The sequence below is a fragment of the Epinephelus fuscoguttatus genome, linkage group LG11 (genome assembly GCF_011397635.1).
Source record: "Epinephelus fuscoguttatus linkage group LG11, E.fuscoguttatus.final_Chr_v1".
In the NCBI taxonomy this organism is placed as follows: domain Eukaryota; kingdom Metazoa; phylum Chordata; class Actinopteri; order Perciformes; family Serranidae; genus Epinephelus; species Epinephelus fuscoguttatus.
Genome location: NC_064762.1, coordinates 43,514,497 through 43,540,766, shown reverse-complemented (window position 1 = coordinate 43,540,766; position 26,270 = coordinate 43,514,497). Strand labels below are relative to the sequence as shown.

General features: G+C 40.7%; 1 protein-coding gene across 2 annotated transcripts in view; it reads left to right on the top strand.

Moving 5' to 3' along the window:
• Positions 1–26,270, top strand: part of LOC125897372 (CD2-associated protein) — a 260,984-nt gene that overhangs the window by 215,236 nt on the left and 19,478 nt on the right. For both annotated transcript variants that reach the window (XM_049590680.1, XM_049590679.1), the window contains 4 exons: positions 8,021–8,177; positions 8,536–8,645; positions 11,074–11,189; positions 12,559–12,642. In XM_049590680.1, coding sequence (XP_049446637.1) covers positions 8,021–8,177; positions 8,536–8,645; positions 11,074–11,189; positions 12,559–12,642 — 467 coding nt within the window. The remainder of the gene's footprint in view (positions 1–8,020; positions 8,178–8,535; positions 8,646–11,073; positions 11,190–12,558; positions 12,643–26,270) is intronic.

The window sequence follows — 26,270 nt, the reverse complement described above, 5'->3', positions numbered from 1 at the left end:
ACTAGCAAGTGCGCCATATGTATCTTATTATATTGTATTTCACTTGTCCTTGTATTTTATTGTCTATTTTTGATCTTTTTCTTTAGTTTCTAATCTTACTCAACTGGTACGCATCAGCCTACAGATCACACAAAGCCAGTACACTACTTTATGAACTCTTTTGCACAGCCTTATTTAGACACAAGTGAAAGAGAGAGTCGCTTTAGCTTTAAAGAGTAAACGCATTCCAGTGCGTGGCACACTATATAAGATGTTAATTATGTCAGTAGTTGCATTAAGTAGCTTATTACTCAGAGCAATATAAAGTATTCCTCAACATTCACACATTACGCAGCTTCAAAATAGCAAGTAAAACATCAGCTTTAATGGAACATAGCATTAATTCCTGCCTCTCACATGCAGCCATCACACACACTCAGAGCATCCATTTACACACATCCACAGAAAAGCGATTAGACTCACACACACACACTTCACACAGAAGGGGGCAAAGAAAAAAAGGTTTCAACTCATGCGCACACACACACACACACACACACACACACACACACAGTCACTCAGCTGCTTTTATGAACACAATAGACACACTTTATTAAAACATACAGTCCAGATATTAAATACTCATGCTTTTGTTGGAATTTCGGACTATTTCTCAATTCTTATCTCAAACACCGTGGACCGTTCCTTCACAAAGGAACACTATAGCCACAATTCTAGGTTGATCAGTCCAAGGCGTCAACTATATTGTCCACATATACATCTTAACCATGTCGTGTAAGGTTGTAGCCCAGAGAGCCACTTTTGAACAGCCAAACTGCCCTTTGGCAAACACAAAATAATTTATGGCCAGAACCCACGGCAGGTCGCGCACTGGTGTGCCCTGCAGAAAAACCACAGCACCACAGCTGTTTTAATTGAGGGACAGTGACCGTATTTTCTGTAGGTTAGCTCGCCAGGACCCAGCCAGCTGTCACCAAGTGTCCTGTCTAAAACTTCTCACAACAATTTACATGGTTAATAGACTGCAATCAAATATCCTCACTCCTCCGAACAAACATATAACGCAACATATCACATAACACTCACACACATTACATGTAGTTAATAAGACCAGAAATGTTAAAAGCCTTGTACCCTGTTCCACACAAACACTACAGTTTTCCCCCACAAATAATTTGATGAGAGCCAAATTAGAAACATTAGAAAATGGATTATTGTTGGTTGAACAAAGGTTTTATTACTTTAATTGAAAGGTGAAACCACTTTTTCAATGGAAATATGTGCAAAAAGTCTCCCCTTAGCAAATAATTAAACTAAAGCTAAGATTCTCCATCCAGTTGCATTTTTTTTTTCAATGTCATAGATAAGCAAATGTACATGGCATGATAACCGTCAGCTTTTATGTCACGGTATACCTTAAAACCGGTATATTGCTGTGACCCTATTACTGTGAGGTTGGTTTTCTGATCCCACATGATATCATGACCCCAACAGTTTGGTCACTCTGTTTTGTTACTGACTAAATCTGTGTGTCATCTTACAATTTCACTTTTTACTTTGAATCTTCATCAGTCTTGAGTTTCCTAGTTGAATCTGTCATTCACAGCAGAGAAAGCTAATCTCCTCTCTTCCTTAACTATTTTGTAACGTGCTTTATCCCTGCAGCTATTATTCCACAGTGCCACTGGAGCATATTACTCTGGATTTTTTCATGTCATTTTCATCTCCCAGCACTGGCAATGTCAGTTAGCATCACTCGTTTCCTCTCAGTTTATCCTCACATATTAAACAGGTAATGCTAAGCCTCTCTTACAGGTGCATTTATTGCATTTATGTGTTTATTTAATTAGATGAAGCATATCAAGGATATAAAAACACATAGATATGATGTGACAATTATTCACTGTGAGCTACATCAGCACATTAAGACTTCATAAAGGGAGCATACAGTAACTCACCTTGTAGAACCTGCTCTGCATGTACCAAACCTTTGCTGCATCTGGTCATCTCTCTCTTCCCCTTTTCCTGTCGATCTTTGCCTGAACTATTCTATAAAGGCCAAAAAACAAACAAAAAAAAAAAAAATCAGCATCAGTTTGTGAGTTAATTGGGCTGAGGTATCAATCATTCTAAACATTTTGATATGTTAAGTGGTGTCGTGTCAGAAATAAAATCTGTATTTCAATGATGCAGATCTCAAAATAGAAAATGCTCCTATCTGAGTTTCTCTAGTCATTAGTCAAGACATTTTCCTTATTAAGCCGTGGCAACAGCCGTGGCCAGAGACATTATGTTTTCGGGTTGTCTGTCTGTCCGTGCTATTTTCATGGACCTGATATTTCAGGAATGCCTTAAACGGGCACTGTGTAGGAATTTCTCCCATCTAGTGCTGAGATTGTATATTGCATTCAAACGGATAGCGCCTCACTGTTTCAAACATGTATTGCAACAAATGTAGCTGCTGTGTACCAAAAAGCTATGATAACATTAATGAAACCATGTCATCCGATACTTCACACTTGACGCGAGTTGACAAACCCCCTCTTCACCATGCTGGCTGTGTTTACAACGTAGGACTGTTGGGGCGGGTGTAAATCGAAACAAACCAATCACGTCTTGTCTTTTGACAACTGACAAGTGGCTCAACCTCACACACCTCATCCCTCTCCTCACATCACTGCGTCGCTAACAGCTGTTAGTGACTAGAGCCGCTAACAGCACTAACAGCGGCTATCATCTGTTAGCGGCACTGGTTGCGGCACTGGTTGCTAACAGCTGTTAGCTGCTGTTAGCTGTGATTCTCCTTCAGCAGCTCTCTCCACCTGGGAAAGGCTACCCCGATGTTGACCCTCGTTTTTTGAAATTGCCGGTAGCGTTGCCTTTTTGCCTTTTTTCAAATGCACTGGCACTTGTGACTAGCCTGCTTGCTGCTGCTTTTCTTCACTCTACCTGCAGGCGGAAACCGGAAACTGACAAGTGAAAACGCGAAAGGCGGTTCTGTATTTCTCAAGTATGTCCCTGTATGTACCTGTATTTTCAAGATGGCGCACGTACATGATGAGACACCGGTCGCAGTGTATATGTAAATGAGAATTTCGGAGCTTACGGACATACGTAGATACCCTGATGGAGGTAAATACACATGTGCTAGGACACACTTTTGACTGCAAAATTTGTTTCTCTCAAAGAACAACTGAAATTGTTACATAGTGCCTTTAAGAGGATTTCCTCTAACATGGCACAAACGTCCACTTGGATTTTAAAGTTATACGAATTTCGTATTCAAGAATTCTTTTGGTAATTTAAACAAAATTTCTCAAAAATGTCCAAAAGGATATAGTAATGAAGTAATGACATTTTATATCCAAAGTCAAAGGTCAACTTCACTGTGACATCGTAATGTTCTGCAAAAACACTCTCAATATCATACCCAGTGACGGACTGGCCATCTGGCATTTGGGCAAATGCCAGGTAAGACATAATAATAATAAATAATAATAACTTAATTTGTATAGCACCTTTTAAAACGGAGTTACAGTGTGCTTAACAATAAAAACAATTACACAATAAAAACAATTAGTACATAAAACAATAAAACATCAAATAATTTAAAAAGAGTTACAATAATTAGGCTAATTACCATCAGTTAAGAAAAGACCATATGATAAATGTGAGTAAGAAGAGATTTAAAAGAAGACACTGAGAGACACATATTTATTTTTATACTCTAGCTGTGCAATGCTCTTGTCATTTTTTGGTGAAGCTATTGTAATATGCATTGTGGTTGGTGTAAGATTTATGTTTCTGTTGTTATAATTTGGTTGTGCTGTATTCTGTCCAAGAGGGGGCGCCTATGGTTAATGGTGGTAGTAGGCTAAACCTTTAGGATGAAGTTGTGTGGTGTTTGATTTCAGATTTTCGTGTTTTGGTAGACATAGAGCTAGTATTATTAACTGAGGTTATTAGTCTGGCCTTTGAACGTGCATGAATTTATGGGGGTTCTGCTACTGCATTATCTTGTGTGCTGTGCATTGTTGTCTACTGTACCAGTGCAATTGTAGTGAGTTGATTGCGTGGTGTGTGTTCTGAATTTCTGCATTCTCATCATATGCTTAGCTTTCCACATGCTCCCATGCAAGCCACTAATCAATTTTAGCATTCATAATGACTGTGTCTGTATATCTCCTCTTCTATTGTGCATCAAGGCAGTGAGTGAGTGTGTGAGTTTCTATGGTAGTTGTGGAACAGTCTGTGTCTCTGTGGCACTCTGAAACGTTCTGCCAATGGTAATGTTTTTTATGTTAGTATGTGTAAAATCATCAGTCATAGTACCTAGTAATATGTGGGAGGGGGGATATGAGACACCACGCCTGTTCTTTCACAAATAAGGAACTGATGATCTAAAATGACGTAAAAATGCATATTTTTTTGTAAAATAATATGAAAATTTTTCACCCCTGGCTGGCCGATGCACCGCCATGGGGCCTCTGTGTCAAAAATGCCAGGACCTCAGGAACAGAAGGGGAGCCATATGGACAGATACTGAAATGGTGACACTAATCTTGAAACTGTGCTGATTGTATAGATCTTCTGTGCTGCTGGGTTGACGATGTGTGTGAAGCAGACATGTTTAAGACTTTGTAGTTTCTTGTGGCAACATCCATATTTAAAGTATTGTCAACTGTCATGGCTACATATGAGTCTGGACAGAAATAGATGTAATCTGTAACCACATTGCATAACTCTGATTTTTTTTACGTTTTAGCGAAGGCACCATGATCATGCAGATTTCACCTCTCAGTGAGCGACTCACGTTCTGAAGTGATACAATATTTGAATCAAACAGTGGTTCCAGATCTGTTATCTTCAGTCTTTGACTGTAAAAATGTAGTAAAATCTCTCATACTGTTTTTCTTTCTTTTTTTCCTTCTATGTCACACTTAACTGTGTTTACCAGGTATTTCTGGGCTTCAGCAAGTTCCACAGAAATAATGACCAGTGTGATCTGTTATGTTATAGTGTGAAGTTAGTTAGGAGTTTTATTTCACAGACAAAAATCATCACCCCTTACCATTAACAGCTACTTCTGTTGTCCTCTCCCCTGTGAGAGAGAGGGAGGGGTTGGAGAGAGCCGACATCCACACTAAACCAACTTAATCTGAAAACACGTGTTTTCCTGTAAATTTACAAGAATGTGAATTAGATGTAAATTCTCATGTTCCTTTTCACATTGAGAGTAGGTGTTTCTGTGGTGATCTGGAGAATTCAAGAATGAGGCCAATCACAGAGTTCTTTCTTAATGCACGTTTAATTATGAGCTCGGATCAACATGGCTACATGCAGAAGCTATGTGATGATTGTGAACAGAGAGAGACACAGCTTATATAGGATGGTGGCATGTATACTATGGGTCCATGTCATGCACAGCCCATTGGTCCGACAGCCCATTGGTCCGACGGCCCGCGGTGCTGAACTTCTCCCGGCAGGCGTATTTCTGCCTTGATGGTACGCCATGACCGGCTCTGGGTCAGCTGGGAAAGGCTTGAGGCGAAGCAGGCTCACGGCTTATGTGTTTGTCACTTTCTTTTTCATTTTAACCCAAACCGTGATCTTTTCCTAACCCTAACCAAGTGGTTTTTGTGCCTAAACCCAACCAGACCTTAACCACAGGGCATCATGATGATTTCAGAACAACTGGACTTGCGAACAATGGGTTTAATATGGTCAGAACAATGGGATGTCGGACCAATGGGCTGTCGGTCCAATGGGCAGTTCCCGTATACTATTACCTAAAATAGTGCCTAGCACTTCTGACGCCATGACGTCTATCATAACGGAACATGATCCCCAGGGGTCTTGACCAAGTATCCACTGGTCAGTGGAGATGTAAAAATACATACTAACACACACATGTAAACAGTTGTTTCAGATTGTATCCTCTAAGATGGATCAATAAAGTAAGGCAGAATGTCTGTTGGATGGAAACATTGCGTCAGTCAAAAAGATGCAGATAGCAACAGAGAAAGGGAGGAAGACAGAGGGAAATGAGAAGAGGATGTGTTGAATACTTTAGGATTGTCTTGTCCTGTTGCAAAACCACAACACTTTATCAAGTAATATATTCAGGAAAAAAACATTGTTTTCTGTCGGGCTGTTATTTTAGGCCACATCCACACTACTACCTTATAGTTTTAAAGTTGTAACTATTACGACATTAGTTCTGTCTGTGCAGAGATCAAGCTATAGAGTTACTGCAAAGTCCCCTCTTTATGCTTCCTTTGCATTTTTTCACAGAACCAAATGACATGTATGTTGTTGTATAGCATGTCTAGGAATGGTTAGAGCCTGGATATGAGTTATCATTTTTGCACTCCTGGTTCATTTGTCTTGAAGACAATTGATTAAGTAGGTTAGCGTTTTTTGCCTGAAATAAGGTTTGTGGTCAGCACAAGCTCAAGAGACTTTCATTTTTGTTCTACAACATGACATGCATCAGTAAATACCCCACTGGTGAATTTTGAAGCTTTTATGTATCTTAAAAAAGGCGGTTGCTAAGAAGTGGTTAAGTGAGACAACAGAATGTTATCACACCGAACACAGCTTCACAGCATTGTTGTGGTGACCATGTTAAGTGAAGTGACTGTTGTGTAGTTTGTTTACAGCCTAACAGTAGCTTTTTACTTCTCTTGATTGCATTTAAAATCATAACAGTGGTGTTCATTTGTGAAAATTATCTTGATGCGGTTCAATCCTCGGCTCTTCCAGTAGGCATGTCGAACTGTCCTTGAGCAAGATACCTGAACCCAAGTTGTTCCTGATGGCTGCTCCATCAGTGTGTGAGTGTGTTAAAAAGCAGATGGCATGAATGTGTGTGTGAATGTGACTTGTAGTGTAAGAAGTGCTTTGGGTGGTCAGAAGACTGGAGAGATGCTATACAAGTGCAGGACCAATAACCATTTGATAAACAAAACATTTAAGTATCATAAACATTTGATTGCCACAGAGCCTATTTTCTGCAATAATCCAAAATCCAATGGATAAATCACATAGGCCTTTTGACAAAAGAACCAGGGAAAAGCTCTCTCTGAATCTCTCTGAAGCACTCTTTTTGCTTTAAAATGACTCCCACCACCTTCACCACCTTATACTCAGGTGATCCTTTCGGTTACAGTACTATCTCAGCGTCTATCCAAGCAAAGAAATCTCTAGCCTTACTTCTTGCCATCTCTGGAGTATTCTGTCACAAAGCAACTAACTGCAAAGTAGACAATCAGCTTCCTGCTTATATCAGGAAGCATGAGGCCAGTATAGAGTGTTCATATGATATGTGTTTTGGGCAGTGTAAGTATGGCTGTAGATTGTTTTTGAAACAGTGCTTAAACGTGTGTACAGAGATGATTTTTGTTACAAAATTAAATGTAAGGATGTGGTCCTAGTTTCAATATACTTAAGGTCAGGTACTGTGTGTCCACATAGCAACAGCACTAATAAAAGCACTGTTCTGTTTTATCATGAGACTTGGTTATGTTTAGATAACAGTATTAGATATCCTATTCATCAAACAAAGCTGTCCATTGAGTCAGTGTTTAGACTGGCTCAGTTGGCTGGCTAGTGTTTTTAGAGGCTCGAGGTCATCATCTTTTGCAGACATAATGTTCTGAAAAGTAAGCATATGTATGTCTGCTGCTCTTGTACAGCATCTTATAATGCTAAATATGTCCTGAGCATTAACTTAAAAAAAGCACTAAACATACTGTTAGACTGCTGACTGAAGTTCAGCTGTTGACAAACTTCATCAGCAGACAAGCTTGTTGAACAAGCTTTTTTAATTGTAAAGTCGATTGCAGAAAAGTGAAATGTAGTCAGTTTCAATGTTCTCTTAGAGACTTTATCATATATGCATACAATTTCTCCTCTCTGGCACTCTGTTTCTCTTTATTGTTCACAGCTCCATCCAAATTTAGTCCATCTTCACTTCTCCAACTTTCCTTTGAACTCTGCTTGTATTTCCCCCTTTCAGTTGACAAGCCTATTCCAGATCACAAACCATCCAAGCCCGCAGCACCGCTGGTGCCACCCAAGAAGCCAGTTCCTCCTCCTGGGAAATGCAGACCGGGACCAGGAAGCCTCCCACCAAAGAGGCCAGACAAGCCTCTCGCACCCTCGACAAACCTCAAGTACGTCTTATCACCTCTGTCCATTCATCTTTCTGTCCAGCATTTGTTCGTCCAGCCTGTTTGCTATCTTTCTGAAGGACTCTAACCTTTCTAAACTAAGACTGTCAGTGCTTCTGTATCCATACAGCACCAGTGAAAGTCTTGTCTCTTGTAAAATGATGTTAAGGTATAAGGTACTCTCAAGAAATTACATTCTGGCATTCATGACATTTATGACAAGGGAAAGGAGACAGTAATGGCAGATGACATGGCCTTTGCAGTGCACAGATAGGATGTGTTCTGTCATTTCCTGTTGTTTCTTGTATATATAGAGAAAGTATTTTTCCAATTCTTTTCCACGTTCCTGTTTCTCATGCAGGCACAATGGAGAGGTGCCTTCCACACGACCAAAGTCCGACTTTGAGCCATCATTGCCCATCAAACCCAAAACACTGTCTGGGGACTGGGGGGAGAAGTCCTCAGATGTGGGTATGTACAGTATTACCTACAGATGGTGTCAATCCTGATCTTAGTTCTCTTCTGGCTTTGAACTTGGTGAAAAAGTATCATGCATTTATCAATCCTCCCGTATGATAGATTAGATGATTAGATTGAACTGAATTGAGAAACTCTGTAGAGGAAAATTAATAATAGTTGTTAAGGGGGGAATATTTATTCCTCATTTATTTTTTCCACGAACAGTTCCCTCAAGTCAACCATTCAAAAATTGTCAACAAACAGTTTGCAGCTGTCAGGTTTTTCATATTTTAGGCATTAATGTGATTTTGGTGCCTTTTATAAAATGGTGAAAGAAGACATGCAGAGCTTTAAACGGCATCAGGTCCAATAACAAAGTCAGTGTAAGTCAGAGAGGAATCACAAAAGACAAGAGGAGTGAACAGTAACAGGTGGAGCCGTCACTGAACAGATGAATAGTTTAGAGGCTGAGGTTTTGGAGTTGAAGTAAAGGGTTTAGTGATAAACAGGGGAGCAGACAGGGAGGCACAAAGGTCCAGAGAAAAGACAGTTGAGATGATCCTAACAGAGCTGACCCGAAGGTAGTTCATGGGAGAGTCCCCTGTTTGTGACAGAATGCTTGTAAAGGTGATGAAGAGCTGCTAAAACTCGACACTGTGCTCCAGAAGACAGTCTGACACACATTGCCATGGAACATGAAAATTCAATCTTTACTGCAATCACAGGCAATGCTTTCTAACTGCAGCAGTTTACCACTGTGGAGCTGCAAAGTGCTGTCACGCAAGAGGTGCTAAAGTTTTTTTTAGTGTTGCATAACAGAAGTGGGAATGACTCATTCGTTCCTGTTTAAGTTTGTTGTGCTCTTTCGCACACACACATAAACTAACTGTATGTTATTAATTCTCTAACAGTTGCTTTTATTTCCATCCACTTATTTCTAAATATCCCTTTTTTATTTTGCACAACTGTCCACTTGGTCTCAACAATGCCCTGATTAGATTTTGGTGGGCAAGGGTCAAAGTCACTGTGATCTTGCATCTGTCTCATCCTTGTGAATGTGATATCTGTCAAGGAAGGCCTTGAAGGGATGTCTTCAAATTTAGCACAAACATCCACTTGGAATCAAGAATGAATTGATTAGAATTTGATGGTCGAAGGTCAATGGTCAAGGTTACTGTGATCTCACAAAACATGTTTTTGGTCATGGTAATCCTAAGTGCTATACTGTTGGCAAGTGGACTTGCTTGAGTTTCTTGAAGATGTTTTACCTCTTATCCAAGAGGCTTCTTCATTTCTAACGGCAAGACACAGAAATTCCTTACACTACAGACCCATCAAAGCAACTCCCAAAGAACAGAAGGCCTGACCTGAAGATATAAGGACTACAACACAGCACATGTGGACATACATGAGAAGTCGATGAAAAACTTATCCAACGGAAAGCTCACCCAACCAGAAATTGATGTCCTTGCCAAGGGACTGAACTTTGCTGTAACACAAACACAGATACTGGTAGTAGATCTCATCAGGGCAACCGATTAAGCCACCGTGAACAGCAAGTTTGCAGACATGAAGGCAGAACAATCGTCACAGTAATTACTCCTAGCCACTGGTTTAGATGTGTGAATGAGAAAAAAATCAAAATAAAGGAAGTGAAAGCCCTCACAGATCACATCAATGCCATGGACCCTAACATTAAGTTCAGGCAGGAAGATGTCAGAGGACACTGTCTACCCTTCATATCTGTCCTCCACAATGTGCAGTGCACATTGTGGAGGACAGAGGCCTCAATATCAAAGTGTACAGAAAATCCACACACAGATCAATACCTGCTGTTCAACTCTTACCACCCACTGGAAAACAAGCTGGGGGTCATCAGAACCCGAAATCATCGGGTTGAGAGGGCAAAGCAAAGAAACAGAAACACATCAGGGCTGCCATTAGCTAGCAAAACCACCTCTCTGTCAGAGGGGGAAAAGTCTTATGGTGCCCAGGTGGCTTAATTGTGATCCCCTCAGCTTGTTAGGAGGTAGATGCTCACAATTTCAGAACATGCCATTAACTGAGTATTATGGTCTGTATGCATAACCATAGAAATTCTGCTTTAAATGTGACTGCTACTTAAAATTTAATCATTGAATGTTCTTTCTCGGAATGTATGTTAAATAAGCTTTAGATAGCCATGTAGGATATCTCTGTTTGCCCACTTAGCTGACCATTTCACACTTTAACTTGGGAGCATTTTTAAGAGTTGATCTTCTGCTGCTCTGCTTGCTAATATAATTAACTGACAGGAAATACACACACACACATATATATATATATATATATATGTGTGTGTGTGTGTGTGTGTGTATGTATGTATGTATATACATATATATACATATATATACACACATACATATTGTCTCTCTATCTCTTCCTCATCTCTTCTTGATAGACCTGATGAGTTTTGATGAGTTGTCGTCTACCTCGGAGAAGCTCTCTCACCCCACTGCTAACAGACCAAAGATGCCTGGCAGGAGACTACCCGCCCAGTTTGGTGGAGGACATTCGGTGAGCGTACACAGCCACTCAGCATACTCACACACAGATGATGGTATAGTTAGAACTTAATTCACAGCAGGGTGTATGCAGTTCAGCAGAGTCCATGTTGGGATGTTTGAAACAAGCAAGATATGGAAAAGTTGTAACTGTTTCTTTCCAGTTTGCATGTTATTGCAGATTTATTTTCATAGTGAGTGTCAAGATGTCATGTCACATGGTGGATTGTCAGATGCCACAGTGGAGGGTTGGGCTCTGATAAGGGTTCCATTTCTGTTCTGGCTCTAGTAGGCAACACACCCAAACTTAAGGTCAGACAGGAACAAATGGTGGACTGTTCCCTCTGGGTTTTAAGTGAGTTGCTGTCCCAAGTGAAACAGTTCAGGTATCTCAAGTTGTTGTGCAGGAGTAAGGGTGAAATGGACTAAGAGATAGACCGGCTATTTGGTGTGGCGTCAGCAGTGATGCAGGTTTGTACTGCATGATTTGGCTACATAACATCAATTTTCAGAAGAATCCCCAGATTAAACATTTATTTTGTCAATGCATATTTTAAGTTAATCAACTTTATAGTAGGGCTAAAACTATTAATTATTTGTAATCAGTTTTTCTATAATTGAATGATTATTTTTAGTTTTTCTATTTTTTCTATTTTTGGTCGACTAATCCAACAATGAATTAATAGATTATTCGAAACATAAGTGCTATATAGTAGGCAACTGGACTTGCTTATATTTCGACGAAGACGTTTCGCTTCACATCCACGAAGTTTCTTCAGTTCTAAATGACTGTTAGGGAGTTGCATGCTTTAAACCCTGTGTGGGTGTGAACCCTTGCAGAGTCATAGGGGCCACATGTGAGCTCTTAGTTTCAGAGTTGTTAAGGTCACAACATGAGTCGTTGACCCACCTTGCCACCATGTGAGTCCAAAAAAAAAAAAAAAACAAGTGTGGTTTCTCAGCCAAAAACAGGTTGTGACAAATCCATCTTCTTTAAATGCTTAAGTTTCTTATTTTCCTTTCTCACTCTCTTCTCAAATGAGGTCCCTCAGCTCTCTGAAACCTGTCACCCCCCGTCACTTATTCACCCTCTGGCATGTTCTATGTCATCCACACTCACAAGCAGCCCTCCTCACACGGGTCTCAGTGCCTGCCTTCCTCACCTCATCTTACAGAGCACTTGCTCTTGTCAAGGCAACATTCAGCTGCATTTGTCCAAATGATTGTGTGAGATTAATGGTCAGCCATAATTAGGGACTTCTCTAAATGTTGGCAGACTATTACTATGTTTGTTTTGTTTTATCAGTCAAGTTTCAGAAGGCTGTAAACAGAAAATCATATAAAATTGTAAATCAGTCAGTAAATAAACTCTTCCCTCGCAGCCCAATAAGGAAGTGAGTGTGGAGAAATCCTTCAAGATTGATGAAGAGGATGCTGCCAAACCAAAGCTAACAGAAACCAGAAAGGTAACGTTGGGCACCATTATTCACCAATGTCATGATAATTATAAATGACAAACACTGTAAACAGCATGATTAAGCAATATCACACAAGAGGGAGTGCTGTTGTACTGAATGTCAGTATAGCTGTGATTCGGTCTGAGGCTCCAGGCCACAGACTCATCACGACTGTGATGTTATTTAGTATAACAGCAGGGCCTTGCGCCTGATATTGTTTTTAAACAACAGTTTTATAAGTGCCATTTACTAGTTAACAGTTATTAGAGACAACATATTATGTTTTGTTTGTTGATTTAATGATTTATTTTGCTCCACTAACACAAATAGTTATGCTACTGGACTGACACTTGACTGTTCCTAAGGAATACATAAACATTCCTGCACAATGGCTTGCTACTTTGTGTAAGCTACATTTTAAGCCCAGTTCAGACCAATGATTTGTGATGAGATGAAACCACTTTCGTCACGTTGCAGAGAAAAGCTGCAGTGGTATGAACTGGCCAGGCTGAGCTTAGCTCAAGCTGGCTGATGCTGTCACCTGCAACTCATCTGGTCAAATTGCTGGTGGTTGGTTTTAGAATATAAAGCACATCACCTGTTTAAATAGCCAATCAGTTTGTAGTGAAGTCTGCTGGTCAAGTCAAAAGGACCGCAGGCGGCACACATACGCACATATTCTCATTGACTGATTGATTGATGCTGGTTATTTATGTTATTGTGGCATATTTATTATGAATACAGTCCATCTGATGCTTGTTTTGTTTCTGTTTTGTGACATAATAGCAAATTAATTTTCTGCAGCTGTCAATCTACATAGTTCTAATATGCGTTGATGTGTGATAGTGTTTAGTTTTCCATTGCATACTCTTCATCACTTTCTCCCAGGATTTGTCTCTCTCTTCAAGTATACCAGGTAGCTGAAATTATGTTTGTATGGTGTTTGAATTTGATAAGTTTGAAAAACCCAAGGCAAGACAAAAATTATGAATATTGGGGCTTAAAAAGTCATGGAAAAATTTGGAAATCTTGTCCATAAAAAAAGTGGAAATCCTCTTTGTATCATGTGCAGTCTGTATGATTCTATTTATTGTGCAGCCAGTAAATTTCAGATTCCACTGACAGTCACTTTGGTGGCATGTGTGTTGATTTTATAGCTGATCAGAGAGTATGTAGCATTCTTTGCCAATGTCATAGGAACACACCTGGAGGTTTGCAGTAGAGTATCCAGGCTTCTATACGTCCCCTTATCCTCTTCTGACGGACATTAATAGTTAAACTTTAATGTTGTTAATTGAAATATGTTCCTCTTTGCAGTGCATAGTTTGTTACAATGACCATTAAAGTAGGCTTATTAATGCATAATGTAATTAACAGTGTAAAACACCTGTAAAGCAAAGTGATACTTATATAGTGAGATACAATGCCCTCCAGAAGTATTGGAACAGTGAGGCCAATTCCTTTATTTTTGTTGTAGACTGAAAATATTTGGGTTTGACATCAAAAGATGAATATGGGACAAGAGATCAACATTTCAGCTTTTATTTCCAGGTATTTACATCTGGATCTGATACACAACTTAGAAGATAGCACCTTTTGTTTGAACCCACCCATTTTTCATGAGAGCAAAAGTATTGGAACATGTCACTGACAGGTGTGTTTTGTTGCCCAGGTGTCTCCCAATTACATTGATTATTCAAACAATAAATAGCACTGAATGTCTGAGCTCAGTTTCAGATTGGGTACGATAGATTTTGCCTGTGCGGACTGCATTTAGAGGTGGAACCAACATGAAAACCAGAGAGCTGTCTATGGGTGAAAAAGAAGCAATTGTGAATCTGAGAGAAGATGGACAATCAATCAGAGCCATTGCACAAACATTGGCCATAGCCAGTACAACCATTTGGAATGTCCTGAAGAAGAAAGAAACCACTGGTGTACTAAGCAACAGACGTCGAACAGGTAGACCAAGGAAAACATCAGCAGTTGATGACAGAAACATTGTGAGAGCTGTAAAGAAAGACCCTAAAACAACTGTTAGTAACATCAGCAACAACATCCAGAGGGCAGGAGTGAAGGTATCACAATCTACTGTTCACTCTTTCATCTTCATTGATGATGTAACACATGATGGCAGCAGCAAAATGAACTCAGAAGTCTACAGAAACATTTTGTCTGCTAATTTAAAGAAAGATGTAACCAAACTGATTAGGAGATCCTTCATCATGCAGCAAGATAACGACCCAAAACACACTGCCAAAACAACAAAGGAGTTCATCAGGGGCAAGAAGTGGAAGGTTTTAGACTGGCCAAGTCAGTCTCCAGACTTAAACCCAATAGAGCATGCATTTTACCTGCTGAAGAGGAGACTGAAGGGAGTAACCCCCCAAAACAAACAACAACTGAAAGAGGCTGCGGTGAAAGCCTGGAAAAGCATCACAAAAGAAGAATGCAAAAGTTTGGTGATGTCAGTGGGTCACAGGCTTGATGCAGTTATTGAAAGCAAAGGATTTGCAACTAAATAAAGTCTCATTCACTTTAATCTATTTTAAGTTTATATGTTCCAATACTTTTGCTCATCTAAAACTTTTGTGTTCCATTACAAATAATGCTATCTTCTAAGTTGTGTATCAGATCCAGATGTAAATACCTGGAAATAAAAGCTGAAATGTTGATCTCTTGTCTCATATTCATCTTTTGATGTCAAACCCAAATGTTTTCAGTCTACAACAAAAGTAAACGAATTGGACTCACTGTTCCAATACTTTTGGAGGGCACTGTACATAGTTCAAAGTCCCAGTGCTGTTATACTCTATATCAGCACTCATGGAATGTCTCTGTATCATAGCCTGTTGGTGACAATTGATGACTTTTACAAAAATAACTTTTTGTCACTGCTTGTGGACTGCAATCAAACTGTCAAACTAAGCAGTGCTGATCAAATATGAATCCAGATTTGGTCATTGCATTGCATATTTCTCACCTCAGATGTTTTCAGAAACACAATTCAATGTACTGTTTAGCTGTACCATGTGAAAGTTTGCTCAGGTTGGTGGGTGGTGCTTTGTTTTGGCTTCACAGTTTTCAACATGGTGGCCGGGTCACCAACTTTTTCATATAAATGTAAGACATATTAGAGCTCAGCTGCTTTATCATTCAGTCGATTTTATCCACAAATATTGCTCATCGCAGATATATTGGTATCAGCGAGTAGGTCCTCCAATATGTGCCATTTCTATTTGACATCTCAGGATATGTCAGACTACATCGGCACAGAAAATCACGCATTCTTACTTTATCAGTTTATTTTTAAACTGTAAAATATCTTAAATATCTTTAATATGGAAGAGTATCGGCTGATATATATCAGCCCCAAAACTCCAATATCAGTCCAGCTATAATACATGAGGATTTTTGTTTGTTTGTTTCTTTAGCAACCTACATGGACAATATATCAACAACATGTAAAACAATAAACAAATAATTTGGATCTTTGTATGACTTATCCGTAGTCTGTTGCCTACAGTAGATGTCAATCAACACGCCCTCAGTTTGGAGAAGCAGACAGGAGTACTGCCACTGAAGCTAAGCAATATACTGCTGTGGACAGGTGGCAGCAGCATAACTTATTTTAACCACCTAAAAAAATGTCAGTTTAAATGTACACTGTACTGAGGATATTTCCACCGCTTTACTTTGACACAGACACCCTGTTATGATGGGGAAGCAGTTAATGGCTTTAGTTTCTATGCTCTTGTCAAAGCCACCATATTCCATTAAGAAAAACAGTGATTCAAGCTTGCTGAACACAAGAGCTGCTGGCAACTGCCAGGATCAGTTAGCTTGTGTTATTGTGTGACTTCAGTGAATCTCAACTAACCCTTTAAAATACCATAGTCAGTAACACAAAAAAATAAAGTATGGACGGAGTGGTAGCCCAGCAGCTCCTGTGTTCAACAATGTTAAATTACTGTTTTTCCCAATGGAGTCTGGCTTTCAAGAAAGCAATACAGGGGCTTCGGTTCCCTGCTGGAAATCGCTGACCAATGGAAATATAAAGTGATGAAAATACTCTAAATATAGCATACACTTAAATTGATATTGATTGTTTTAGGTGGCTAAAGTATACGTTTGGCTGCTGCTCCGTTTTACAGAAGTACATTGTTTTGACTGCCATGTATTGTATATAATACACTGACTATGGATAAGTACCTCATACGACTTCATCTCAGAAAATCCAAATTATCCCTTTAAAGGCTTTTACCAACAACAAAGTTGTCATGTTAAACACAAGCCAGACAAAACTGTGCTCTGCAGTGTGTGTGTGTGTGTGTGTGTGTGTGTGTGTGTGTGTGTGTGTGTGAGAGAGAGAGAGAGAGAGAGAGAGAGAGACCGAGAGAGAGAGAGAGAAATCATGGAAAGAGAGAGGCAGACAGACAGACAGAGAGGACTACAACCTGCTGTTCACCCTGCCTGTTCAATTATTTCATTAATTACCTTAGATGCTACTGTCATCTCCTACTACGACGGCTTGACTTCCTATAGGTGTTAAGATAATGATATGGACAGTTACAATGAAATGAGCTGCTGACGGGTCACCAGTTTAAAAGAAAACCCTAAATACATAAGTAAAAAGACATATGCAGATGATACCATAAAGGCTCACTGATTCATAAAGGATAGGTTCATTTTTTTGTTTTTCTTAAAACAATATGTATCACATATGTATGTTAAGAGAGTTACTGGGCACTGTAGTCATGGGGGGGGCGCCATATACTGTACAGTTTATCTGGTGAAGTTTCAGGTAGGTATGAAGGTATTAAAAATAAGATGCCAACCCTATTTGGCACAAATGTCCACTTGGACTCAACAATGAACTGATTAGATTTTAGTGGGCAAAGGTCAAGGTCACTGTGACCTCACAACACATGGTTTTGGCCATAACTCGAGAACTCTCATGCTAATTATGACAAAATTTCACACAAATGTCTAATAGGATAAAATGATGAAGTGATAGAATAGAATAGTTAGGGGTGTCAAATTATCGCGTTAATTGAGAATAATTAATTACAGCCATATTTAATGTTTTTTGATCACGTTAATCTCATTTTTAATCTCTAACTTTACTGTTTCTGTAGCCTATGCCACAGAGTTGCCGTTTATAAAATCTGTCTGTAGGCGCAGGGGTTAAAGTTCTCCGGCACAGCGCCGGATTTCTGGCATGGCAAAGTTTCTGTCTGGCACGGGCAGAAGTGCTCTGCAGTGCAAGCATTTCACTCGCATTGGCCCCTAAAAATATATTTGCGAACTGGGTAAATGATTTAGATGCACAGGGTGCAAGGAAACACAACCTACTGTTTACCGTAATCGGCATCGGACGATTTTCATCGATAACCTATCAAATAAATGTATTTTAAAACTCGCTCCTTTGGCTCTAATACAACCGTCTCGCTCCCTGCCTGCAGTCCCCACTGCACTGGGCTTTGTAACAATGTCCTGCCTACAGCCCCCTCTGATTGGTTACACAGCACAAGTGATAGCCAGTCAACACTGATGCCTGTGCATGCTTTCACATCATGTCATATTGAGACACAGAGCTCAGACGGAGCAAGAGAGGCTCCGGTAAGCCAGCGGTAATTTTGAAGGTAAGGTAACAGAAACCAGACAGAAACGAAAGTTGCAATAAAAGTCCTCTATGCTGAAGTTTTAAAGTCACCACCACAACATTATATGATCCATTTCAATGATGACATGCTTGCCCAGAGGCGAAATTTCAACGTAACTGCCTGTTTAATTCACATCAAGCGCGATACAATTTTGCAAACAGCCTAAATGATTTAGCTTCTAAAAATAAATAGCACCAAGGCAAAAAAGAGATGTAGGAGCTATAAGTCAAAAAGTCTGGTAACCACTGAAAGTTTAATCTTTATTTATAAACTTATTATGCTATAAAAGTTTAATCTGAAAAGTAACTACTAAAGCTATAATCTTTTTGTTCGTTTTGCTACTAAAAATGTTCCTTTGCAACACATACATTTCTATTTCTTCATTTTGTGACCGCAACACCAAGCCCCCCGCTCCGGAAAAGGTTCCAGATTTCAGGCACACAAATCTTCCGTGCTCCACATTTCAGGCACAAATTTTTTTATTGCTTTAACCCCTGTAGGCGTACGATTGGGCTTCTTTGTGCTTGAGTTGTGGGAGAGCTGCAGCGCTATAGAGCAGAGCCCAGCATCAGCATTGTATGAAAAGCTGTCTGCCCTAGCACCTAAGTATCTGACCTTCCCGGCAACCTCCGTGTAATTTTCAGGACAATCAGGGCAGGATTCAGGATTCAGGACAACTGCTTGGATTTTGGAATTGTGCCGGACTGTGCCGAATTTTTCAGGACGGCACCCTTCTGAAATCCAAGCAGTTGTCCTGAATCCTGAATCCTGCTCTGATTGTCCCAAAAATTACACTAGAGTACAGTCTGGAATAGTTATTGCCTGATAAAACATTAAAAACTGATCATGGTGGTTGAGTTGTCATGCAGCTCCCACTGGCTGCACATTGGCTGCAGCAGTTCCTACATGAATTATGGGTGTTGTAGTTTGAAGAAGACAGCGCAAGTTGCAGCCACAAGGACAGGGAATGCGCAGGCAGCCACGAGAAGGAGTGATTTGCATATACATATCAATCTTGTGATCATCTGCCACAATAATGTAAGTAATAATGTAAATGAAAATAGCGATGCCTCGCTGCAGCGGTCACAGGTTCGACTCCGGCTTGCAATCCTTTGCTGCATGTCAACCCCCACTCTCTCTCTCACCCCATTTCAATCTGTCCTGTCCATTAAACCCCCCCCCCCCCCCCCCCCCAAAAAAAAGAATATATCTTTATTGTATCACTTGGTTGAATTAAAGATACTGATGGCATTCGGGATGAAGGACTTCTTAAATACATTTTTGGTTGCCAGAGGGACTCTATAGCGCCTCCCAGAGCTCAAGATACTCCTTGTTTTCTGTCTTGTCCTTTCCGTAAAGAGTTGGGTCAAGGGCTTTTGTGCCCTGCCAACTATTTTACTTATCATTGTCACAATCCTACAGAGCTAAATGTACAGTTAAGGTGACCGCACAGGCAGGAAGGTGAAACATTAAATCACTCTCAACCATAGTTTTATACACTAATTCAACCACATATATTTTATATCCAAAAGGTCAAAATTCAACTTCACTGTGACATCATAATGTTCTATAAAAAACACTTTTCTGGCCACTGTTCATATCTCAGGAACAGAAGGGGAGACATTTAAGATACTGAACTGGTGACACTATCTTGGGTGTCCACCTTGAGACTGTGCTGATTGTATAGAACTTATGTGCAGTTGAGGTGGAAGATGTGTGTGAAGCAGCTTTGTTTCCACAGACATGGATATAAACTGGTTTTATATCCATGTCCATAAACAGGTTTGCAGAGGCATAAATCTGAAAGGTGGTAATTCCAGTCTTATTTATTTTTTTATTCTTTTTTATTACATTTTTAGGGCCCGAGCGACAACAAAGTCGTCCGTGAGGACCCTATTGTAATCGCGCTGTTTATTATTATTATTATTATTATCATTATTATTAGGGCCTGAGCGACGACAAAGTCGTCCGTGAGGACCCTATTGTAATCGCGCTGTTTATTATTAGGGCCTGAGCGACGACAAAGTCGTCCGAGAGGACCCTATTGTAATCGCGCTGTTTATTATTATTATTATTATTATTATTTATTATTATTATTCTTACGAGAATATCATCCCCAATTTGGCCCCTTTATCAAATTAAAAAACACACCAAATTTGGCACACGCGTTTGGTCGGGCGAAAAATTTGATATTTCGGCAGTGTTGTATGTGGACGGGGCCAAATGGCGACATAACGCCCCCTAGAAAATTTTGTGCCTCAAGCCCTGCCTGTGGGTGTCACCTACACGCATGAAAATTGGTGGGCTCATAGAACATGCCAAGACGCACAAAAAAGCTTTACTCTATGTGAAGGGGACCGCTAGGGCGTGACAAACTTTGGCGATTTTTCGTTTTCTCGCCATCGAATTTGGAACGACCCTCACACCCACATACTTGATCTCAGCAGCTTCAAACTTGCTGGACATGATGATGGCTCCGCCCTGAACGGCCAGATATATTAATATCCCACTTTACTCAAAGCGCCCCCCGGTGGTAACAGGAAGTGACCAGTTTTTACTTTAACATGTACTGATGCCACAAACTTGACCGCATCAACTTCATTCCACTTCTAATGCATGCAGAACAAGTTGGTGAAGCTACCTTATAAACGCTGTGAAGTTACGTCTAATGGTGTCCATGTGGCGGCGTGGCGACTATCGATCCCTCACCAGCAAATTGACTTTTTGATGGCTTCAACAACCTCATCTCCTCATGAAAATTGATACACAGGTCAAGGATAGCAAACTCTTACATCTCATAGGGGCGTCACCCATGGGGGGGACAAAATGCCTCTATGGCGCCCCCTTGAAATTTTCAAAAACTCCTCCCCATAGGGTTTTTTTTTTGGAGTTGGAACATGAAAATTGGTACACGTGTATGTTGTCCAAATGCACATAAAAGTTTCTGGCACCAATGGTCTACTCCAAACAGGAAGTCGGCCATTTTGATTTTGACTTGTCATTTTGGCGTGATTTCCACATGTTGTATTTTAACGAACTAGTCCTAGGGATTTCATCCAATCGACTTCAGATTTTTTACAGATCATCCAGACACCATGCTGATCAAAAGTTGTGCTCTGCATGTCTGTAGGTCAAAGGGCATGGCAGCTATGGCACTGCCATTTTTGATCCATTGCCATGCTTATTCAAGCAGCTCTCTCTCCTAAATAATTCATCCAAACTGCTTGAAAATTTCTGTCTATGATAAGAGCCCCGCCCTCAACGCCTCCATATGCCCGAAGGCAATCTCGCTCATGGCGCCCCCTTGTAGAAACAGGAAATGCCATCTTTTACACTGACAAACACCAACCTCAAGCTCCTGACCTGATCAACTCCATTTTGTGGCCACATGACGATCAAGTTGATGAATCTCCACAGTGACACACGTGTCCTGTCATGTTGCAGGCTGCCACGGAGGCAGTGGCGACTTTTCATCCTTCGCCACAGAACATCAACTTGATATAAATCCTTTATACATTGTCCGATTTGCTCGAAACTTCACGTGTGATGAGGGCCCCCTACACAAGTTTGAGGAAACACCCCTGAAGCTAGTTTAACCTACATGTATGAAACTTGGCAGGCTTATGTAACGCCCAGAGACGTACAAAAAAGCTTCTTGGAGGCATGCTCTAAACCCAACAGGAAGTCAGCCATTTTGAATTTACTGTGCAATTTTGGTGCATTTTTGGCCATTTCCAGGGGTCATAAATGAACGAACTAGTCCTAGAGATTTCATCCGATTGACTTCAAACCTTGGTCTGTCCCATCCCAAGACCTTGAAGATGAAAAGTTATCAAAAGCTTGAGTTTTCATCAATGCATGTGACCGTGGGATGGTGTCAAAGTTAGGGGTCTCGCCACTAAACAGGAAGTAGTTTATAACTCCAGCATACATGGTCCAATGTTTCCCAGAGTTCACAGAATTGATGCCAGTCCCGCCCTGAACACATCTACATGTCAATAATTAGAGATAAATATAGCGCCCCCTACTGGCAACAGGAAATGTCATGTTTTAGATTTTAATGTACATCTCCTATAGAATTGACCAGATCCATCTCAAACTTGGTGAAAGAAGTCATAAGACGTTGATGATGCTTTATTGTGGAAACTGTGAGTTTTCGTCGAAGGGCGTGGCCATGGCCTGGCGGCGAACTTTGATGTTTCACCATGATGATAAACGTTGCTGTAACTTGACTCCACGTGGGAATATCTTGCCAAAACTTCACACATATGATTACAGTCCAGCCCTGAACACATCTACAGAGGAATTTTGAATCACCGCCATAGCACCATCTACTGGCAACAGAAAGTTACTTTATACATTCTTTGATGTCCCTCTTCTAGCAGGTTAATCAGACCCACCTCAGACTTGCTGGTCTAAGTCCTTAGACCTTGATGATACTTAAAAATGAAACTTTTGAGTTTTCATCAAACGCTGTCACCGTGGCACCGCCTTGTTCGCCATCAAACGCGATGTTGTTTTGAAGGGACAAGGTATGCTTGAAAACTCACCAAACGTGGCATACACATCACAGGTCACAAATCCTATTGTCTGATGTGATTTTTGTGCTTTGATGCACCAAGATGGCTCAACAGCACCCCCTAGAATATTTCAATTAAGCAGCCCCCAAAGCTGGTTTGACCTGCATGTACTGTATTAAACTTGGTCGGCACCTGTAACACTCTATTACATACAAAAAAGCCTCTTGGAGCCATGCTCCAAACCCAACAGGAAGTCCGCCATTTTGAATTTACTTGTGCCACTTTTGTGCATTTTTGCCCCTTTTCAGGACTTGTAAATTAACAAACTTGTCCTACAGATTTAATCAGATTGGCTCCAAACTTGGTGTATGTAAGCGTGACTATGTTGTGATCAAAAGTTATCACAGGATTTGCCCAGTGTTGAATGGTGCGCCCGCTGCCGAGCACTGAATCTTGAGGTCTCGCCATGAAAAACGAAATTGCTGTAGCTTTGGTATAAATGGTCCAATCTCCACCAAACTTCACATGATTTATATTAGTCCTGCCCTGAACACATTAAGATAACCAGATTGCCTGATACTCATAGACCCACTTAGTGGCGACAGGAAGTAGGTCTCATCAATCCCTTAATTTTCTATTTATCTGAAAGTTAAATGCTGTGGTGTATATTTGATGTACAAAAACATGATGTATAATTAGTGCGCTCTCCAACTCCCTCTAGTGGAAAGAGGAAGTGATACAAAATGTGAAATATGTCATTCCAGCACTGTATCAAGGATATGCAGAGTCACTCCTGCATGCGATATCTAACTTTGACAGAAATGAACTGACGCATCAGAAGACATCCTGCCAGCCCCCCCGAGTTGCGTGAAGGTGCGAGGGCCCGTTCATCGCTGCTTGCAGCTTTAATTAATATTATTATTATTCTTTACCCGACTTTGTGTCCCAATTTCGCCCCTTTCCCAAATTTCAAAATGCTTCTAACTTTCCACGTTCGTCCGGCTGCATCCGAAATTTGATATTTTTGGGTGGTTGCACATGGTCGACGCGAAATGCCGAAATAGCGCCCCCTACAAGTTTTCAAAAACCCCTCCCCTTGGGGTTAGTTTGTCGCAGTCAAATGAAATTTGGTACACACATGTATCATACCAAGACGCACAAAAAAGTCTGACGTCATGATAAAATCCCAACAGGAAGTCGGCCACTTTGTTTTGAATTTTTTCATTACAGCGATTTCCACAACTGAAATTTGAACGAACTCCTCCTCGAGATTTCGTCCGATCGACTTCAAATTGGCTACAGATCATCCTGACAACATGCTGATCAAAAGTTATTAAAAGCTTTTTCACTGTGTCAGTGTGCTTGGGTGTGACAAATTTTGGCGACTTTTCGTTTTCTTGTCATTGAATTTCGAACGGCTCTCCCGCCCACATACTTGATCGCAGCATCTTCAGACTTACTGGACATGATCATGGCTCCACCCTGAACGCCCCGATATGTTAATATCCCACCTTACTCATAGCACCCTCCGGTGGTAACACGAAGTGACCAGTTTTTTCTTTAACATGTACTGATGTCACAACCTTGACCGCATCAACTTCATTCCACTTCTGATGCATGCAGAACAAGTTGGTGAAGCTACCTTATGAACGCTGTGAAGCTACATCTAATGGTGTCCATGTGGCGGTGTGGTGACTATCGATCCCTTGCCGCTAAATACTTTTGGCTTTTTGATGGCTTCAACAACCTCATATCCTCATGAAAATTGATACACAGGTCAAAAATGGCAAGCTCTTAAATCTGATAGGGGCGTCGCCCATTGGGGGGAACAAAATGCCTCTATAGCACCCCCTTGAAATTTTCAAAAAACCCTCCACATAGGGGTTTTTTTGGAGTTCGAACATGAAAATTGGTACACATGTGTATGTTGTACAGACGAACATAAAAGTCTCTGGCACCAATGGAAGGAAGTCGGCCATTTTGATTTTGACCTTTCATTTTGGCGTGATTTCCACATGTTGTATTTTAACAAACTAGTCCTAGGGATTTCATCCAATCGACTTCAAATTTTTTACAGATCATCCAGAGTCCATGCTGATCAAAAGTTGTGCTCTGCATGTCTGTAGGTCAAAGGGCGTGGCTGCTATGGCGCTGCCATTTTTGATCCATCGCCATGCATATTCAAGCAGCTCTCTCTCCCACATAATTCATCCAAACTCCTTCAAAATTGCCATCTTTTACACTGACAAACACCAACCTCAAGCTCCTGACCTGATCAGCTACATTATGTGGCCACATGACGATCAAGTTGATGAATCTCCACAGTGACACGCGTGTCCTGTCCTGTTGCAGGCTGCCGCGGTTGTGGCTTTTCATCCTTCGCCACGGAACATCAACTTGGTATAAATCCTTCATGCATTGTCCGATTTGCTCAAAATTTCACGTGTGATGAGGGTCCACCCCTGAACGCACCTGCCCACATCTGGTTACACTCATAGCGCCACCTGGTGGATGACCGAAACATTGTGGGTTTTTTTGCTCCTGTCAGGTTTTTTCTCCCTTCTCGCTTCGCGCCACAGCCCCCAACGTGCCTCAGGCCCCCGCGGTTACATGGGGGAGCGAGGGCCCAATCACAGCTGCTTGCAGCTTTAATGTGGGCCTGAGCAGGAGACCTGCGAGGTCCCTATTGTTTTTCTCCCGATTATTTTATTTTTATTTTATTTTTTTTCTTCCGCCCATATGATCGCATTTTTCACTGCCTGAACATACCCCAAAACTCACCAAACTTGGAATATATGCCACACCTGGCGAAAAATTTTATAATCTATTATCATCCTGAATTTCCACCACTAGGTGGCGCTATTATTAAGGAAAGTGCGTTTTGGCTCATAACTCCCATATACTTTGTCGCACATTCAAAAACCTTATATCCACAGTTCAGTGAATTGAGCTTAATCTTGTGGTATAGGCCACGCCCATTTCCGCCTACCCCCCCCCCGCAAATTCGCAAAATGTCGCAAACCTACTTTTCAAACTCCTCCCAGGCAATTTCACCGATTGGCATGAAACTTTGCACACAGCATCTGTGGACCCTCCCGACAAAAAGTTATTAAAAGAATTTTGATTTCCCAAACAATATTGAAGTTATGAAATAACTTCCTGCAGATTTCGTTCTAAACAGGAAGTGCTGCATATCTCCACATTGGTGTATCCGAATGACATGAAACTCAGTTTACCACTTCCCCATAAGCCCCTGAGGCTCTGTGCAAAGTTTCGGGTGATGACCACAAGGTGGCGCTCTTTAAATTGAAGTATTTTATATCTCAACATCGGTTGGGCGGATTAACACGAAACTTGATATAATTATTGTCAATGCCCTCCTGAGGATATCTGACGAAGGACTTACCAATCCGCCACTAGGTGGCGCTCTGGTGGCTGTCTAATTTAATAT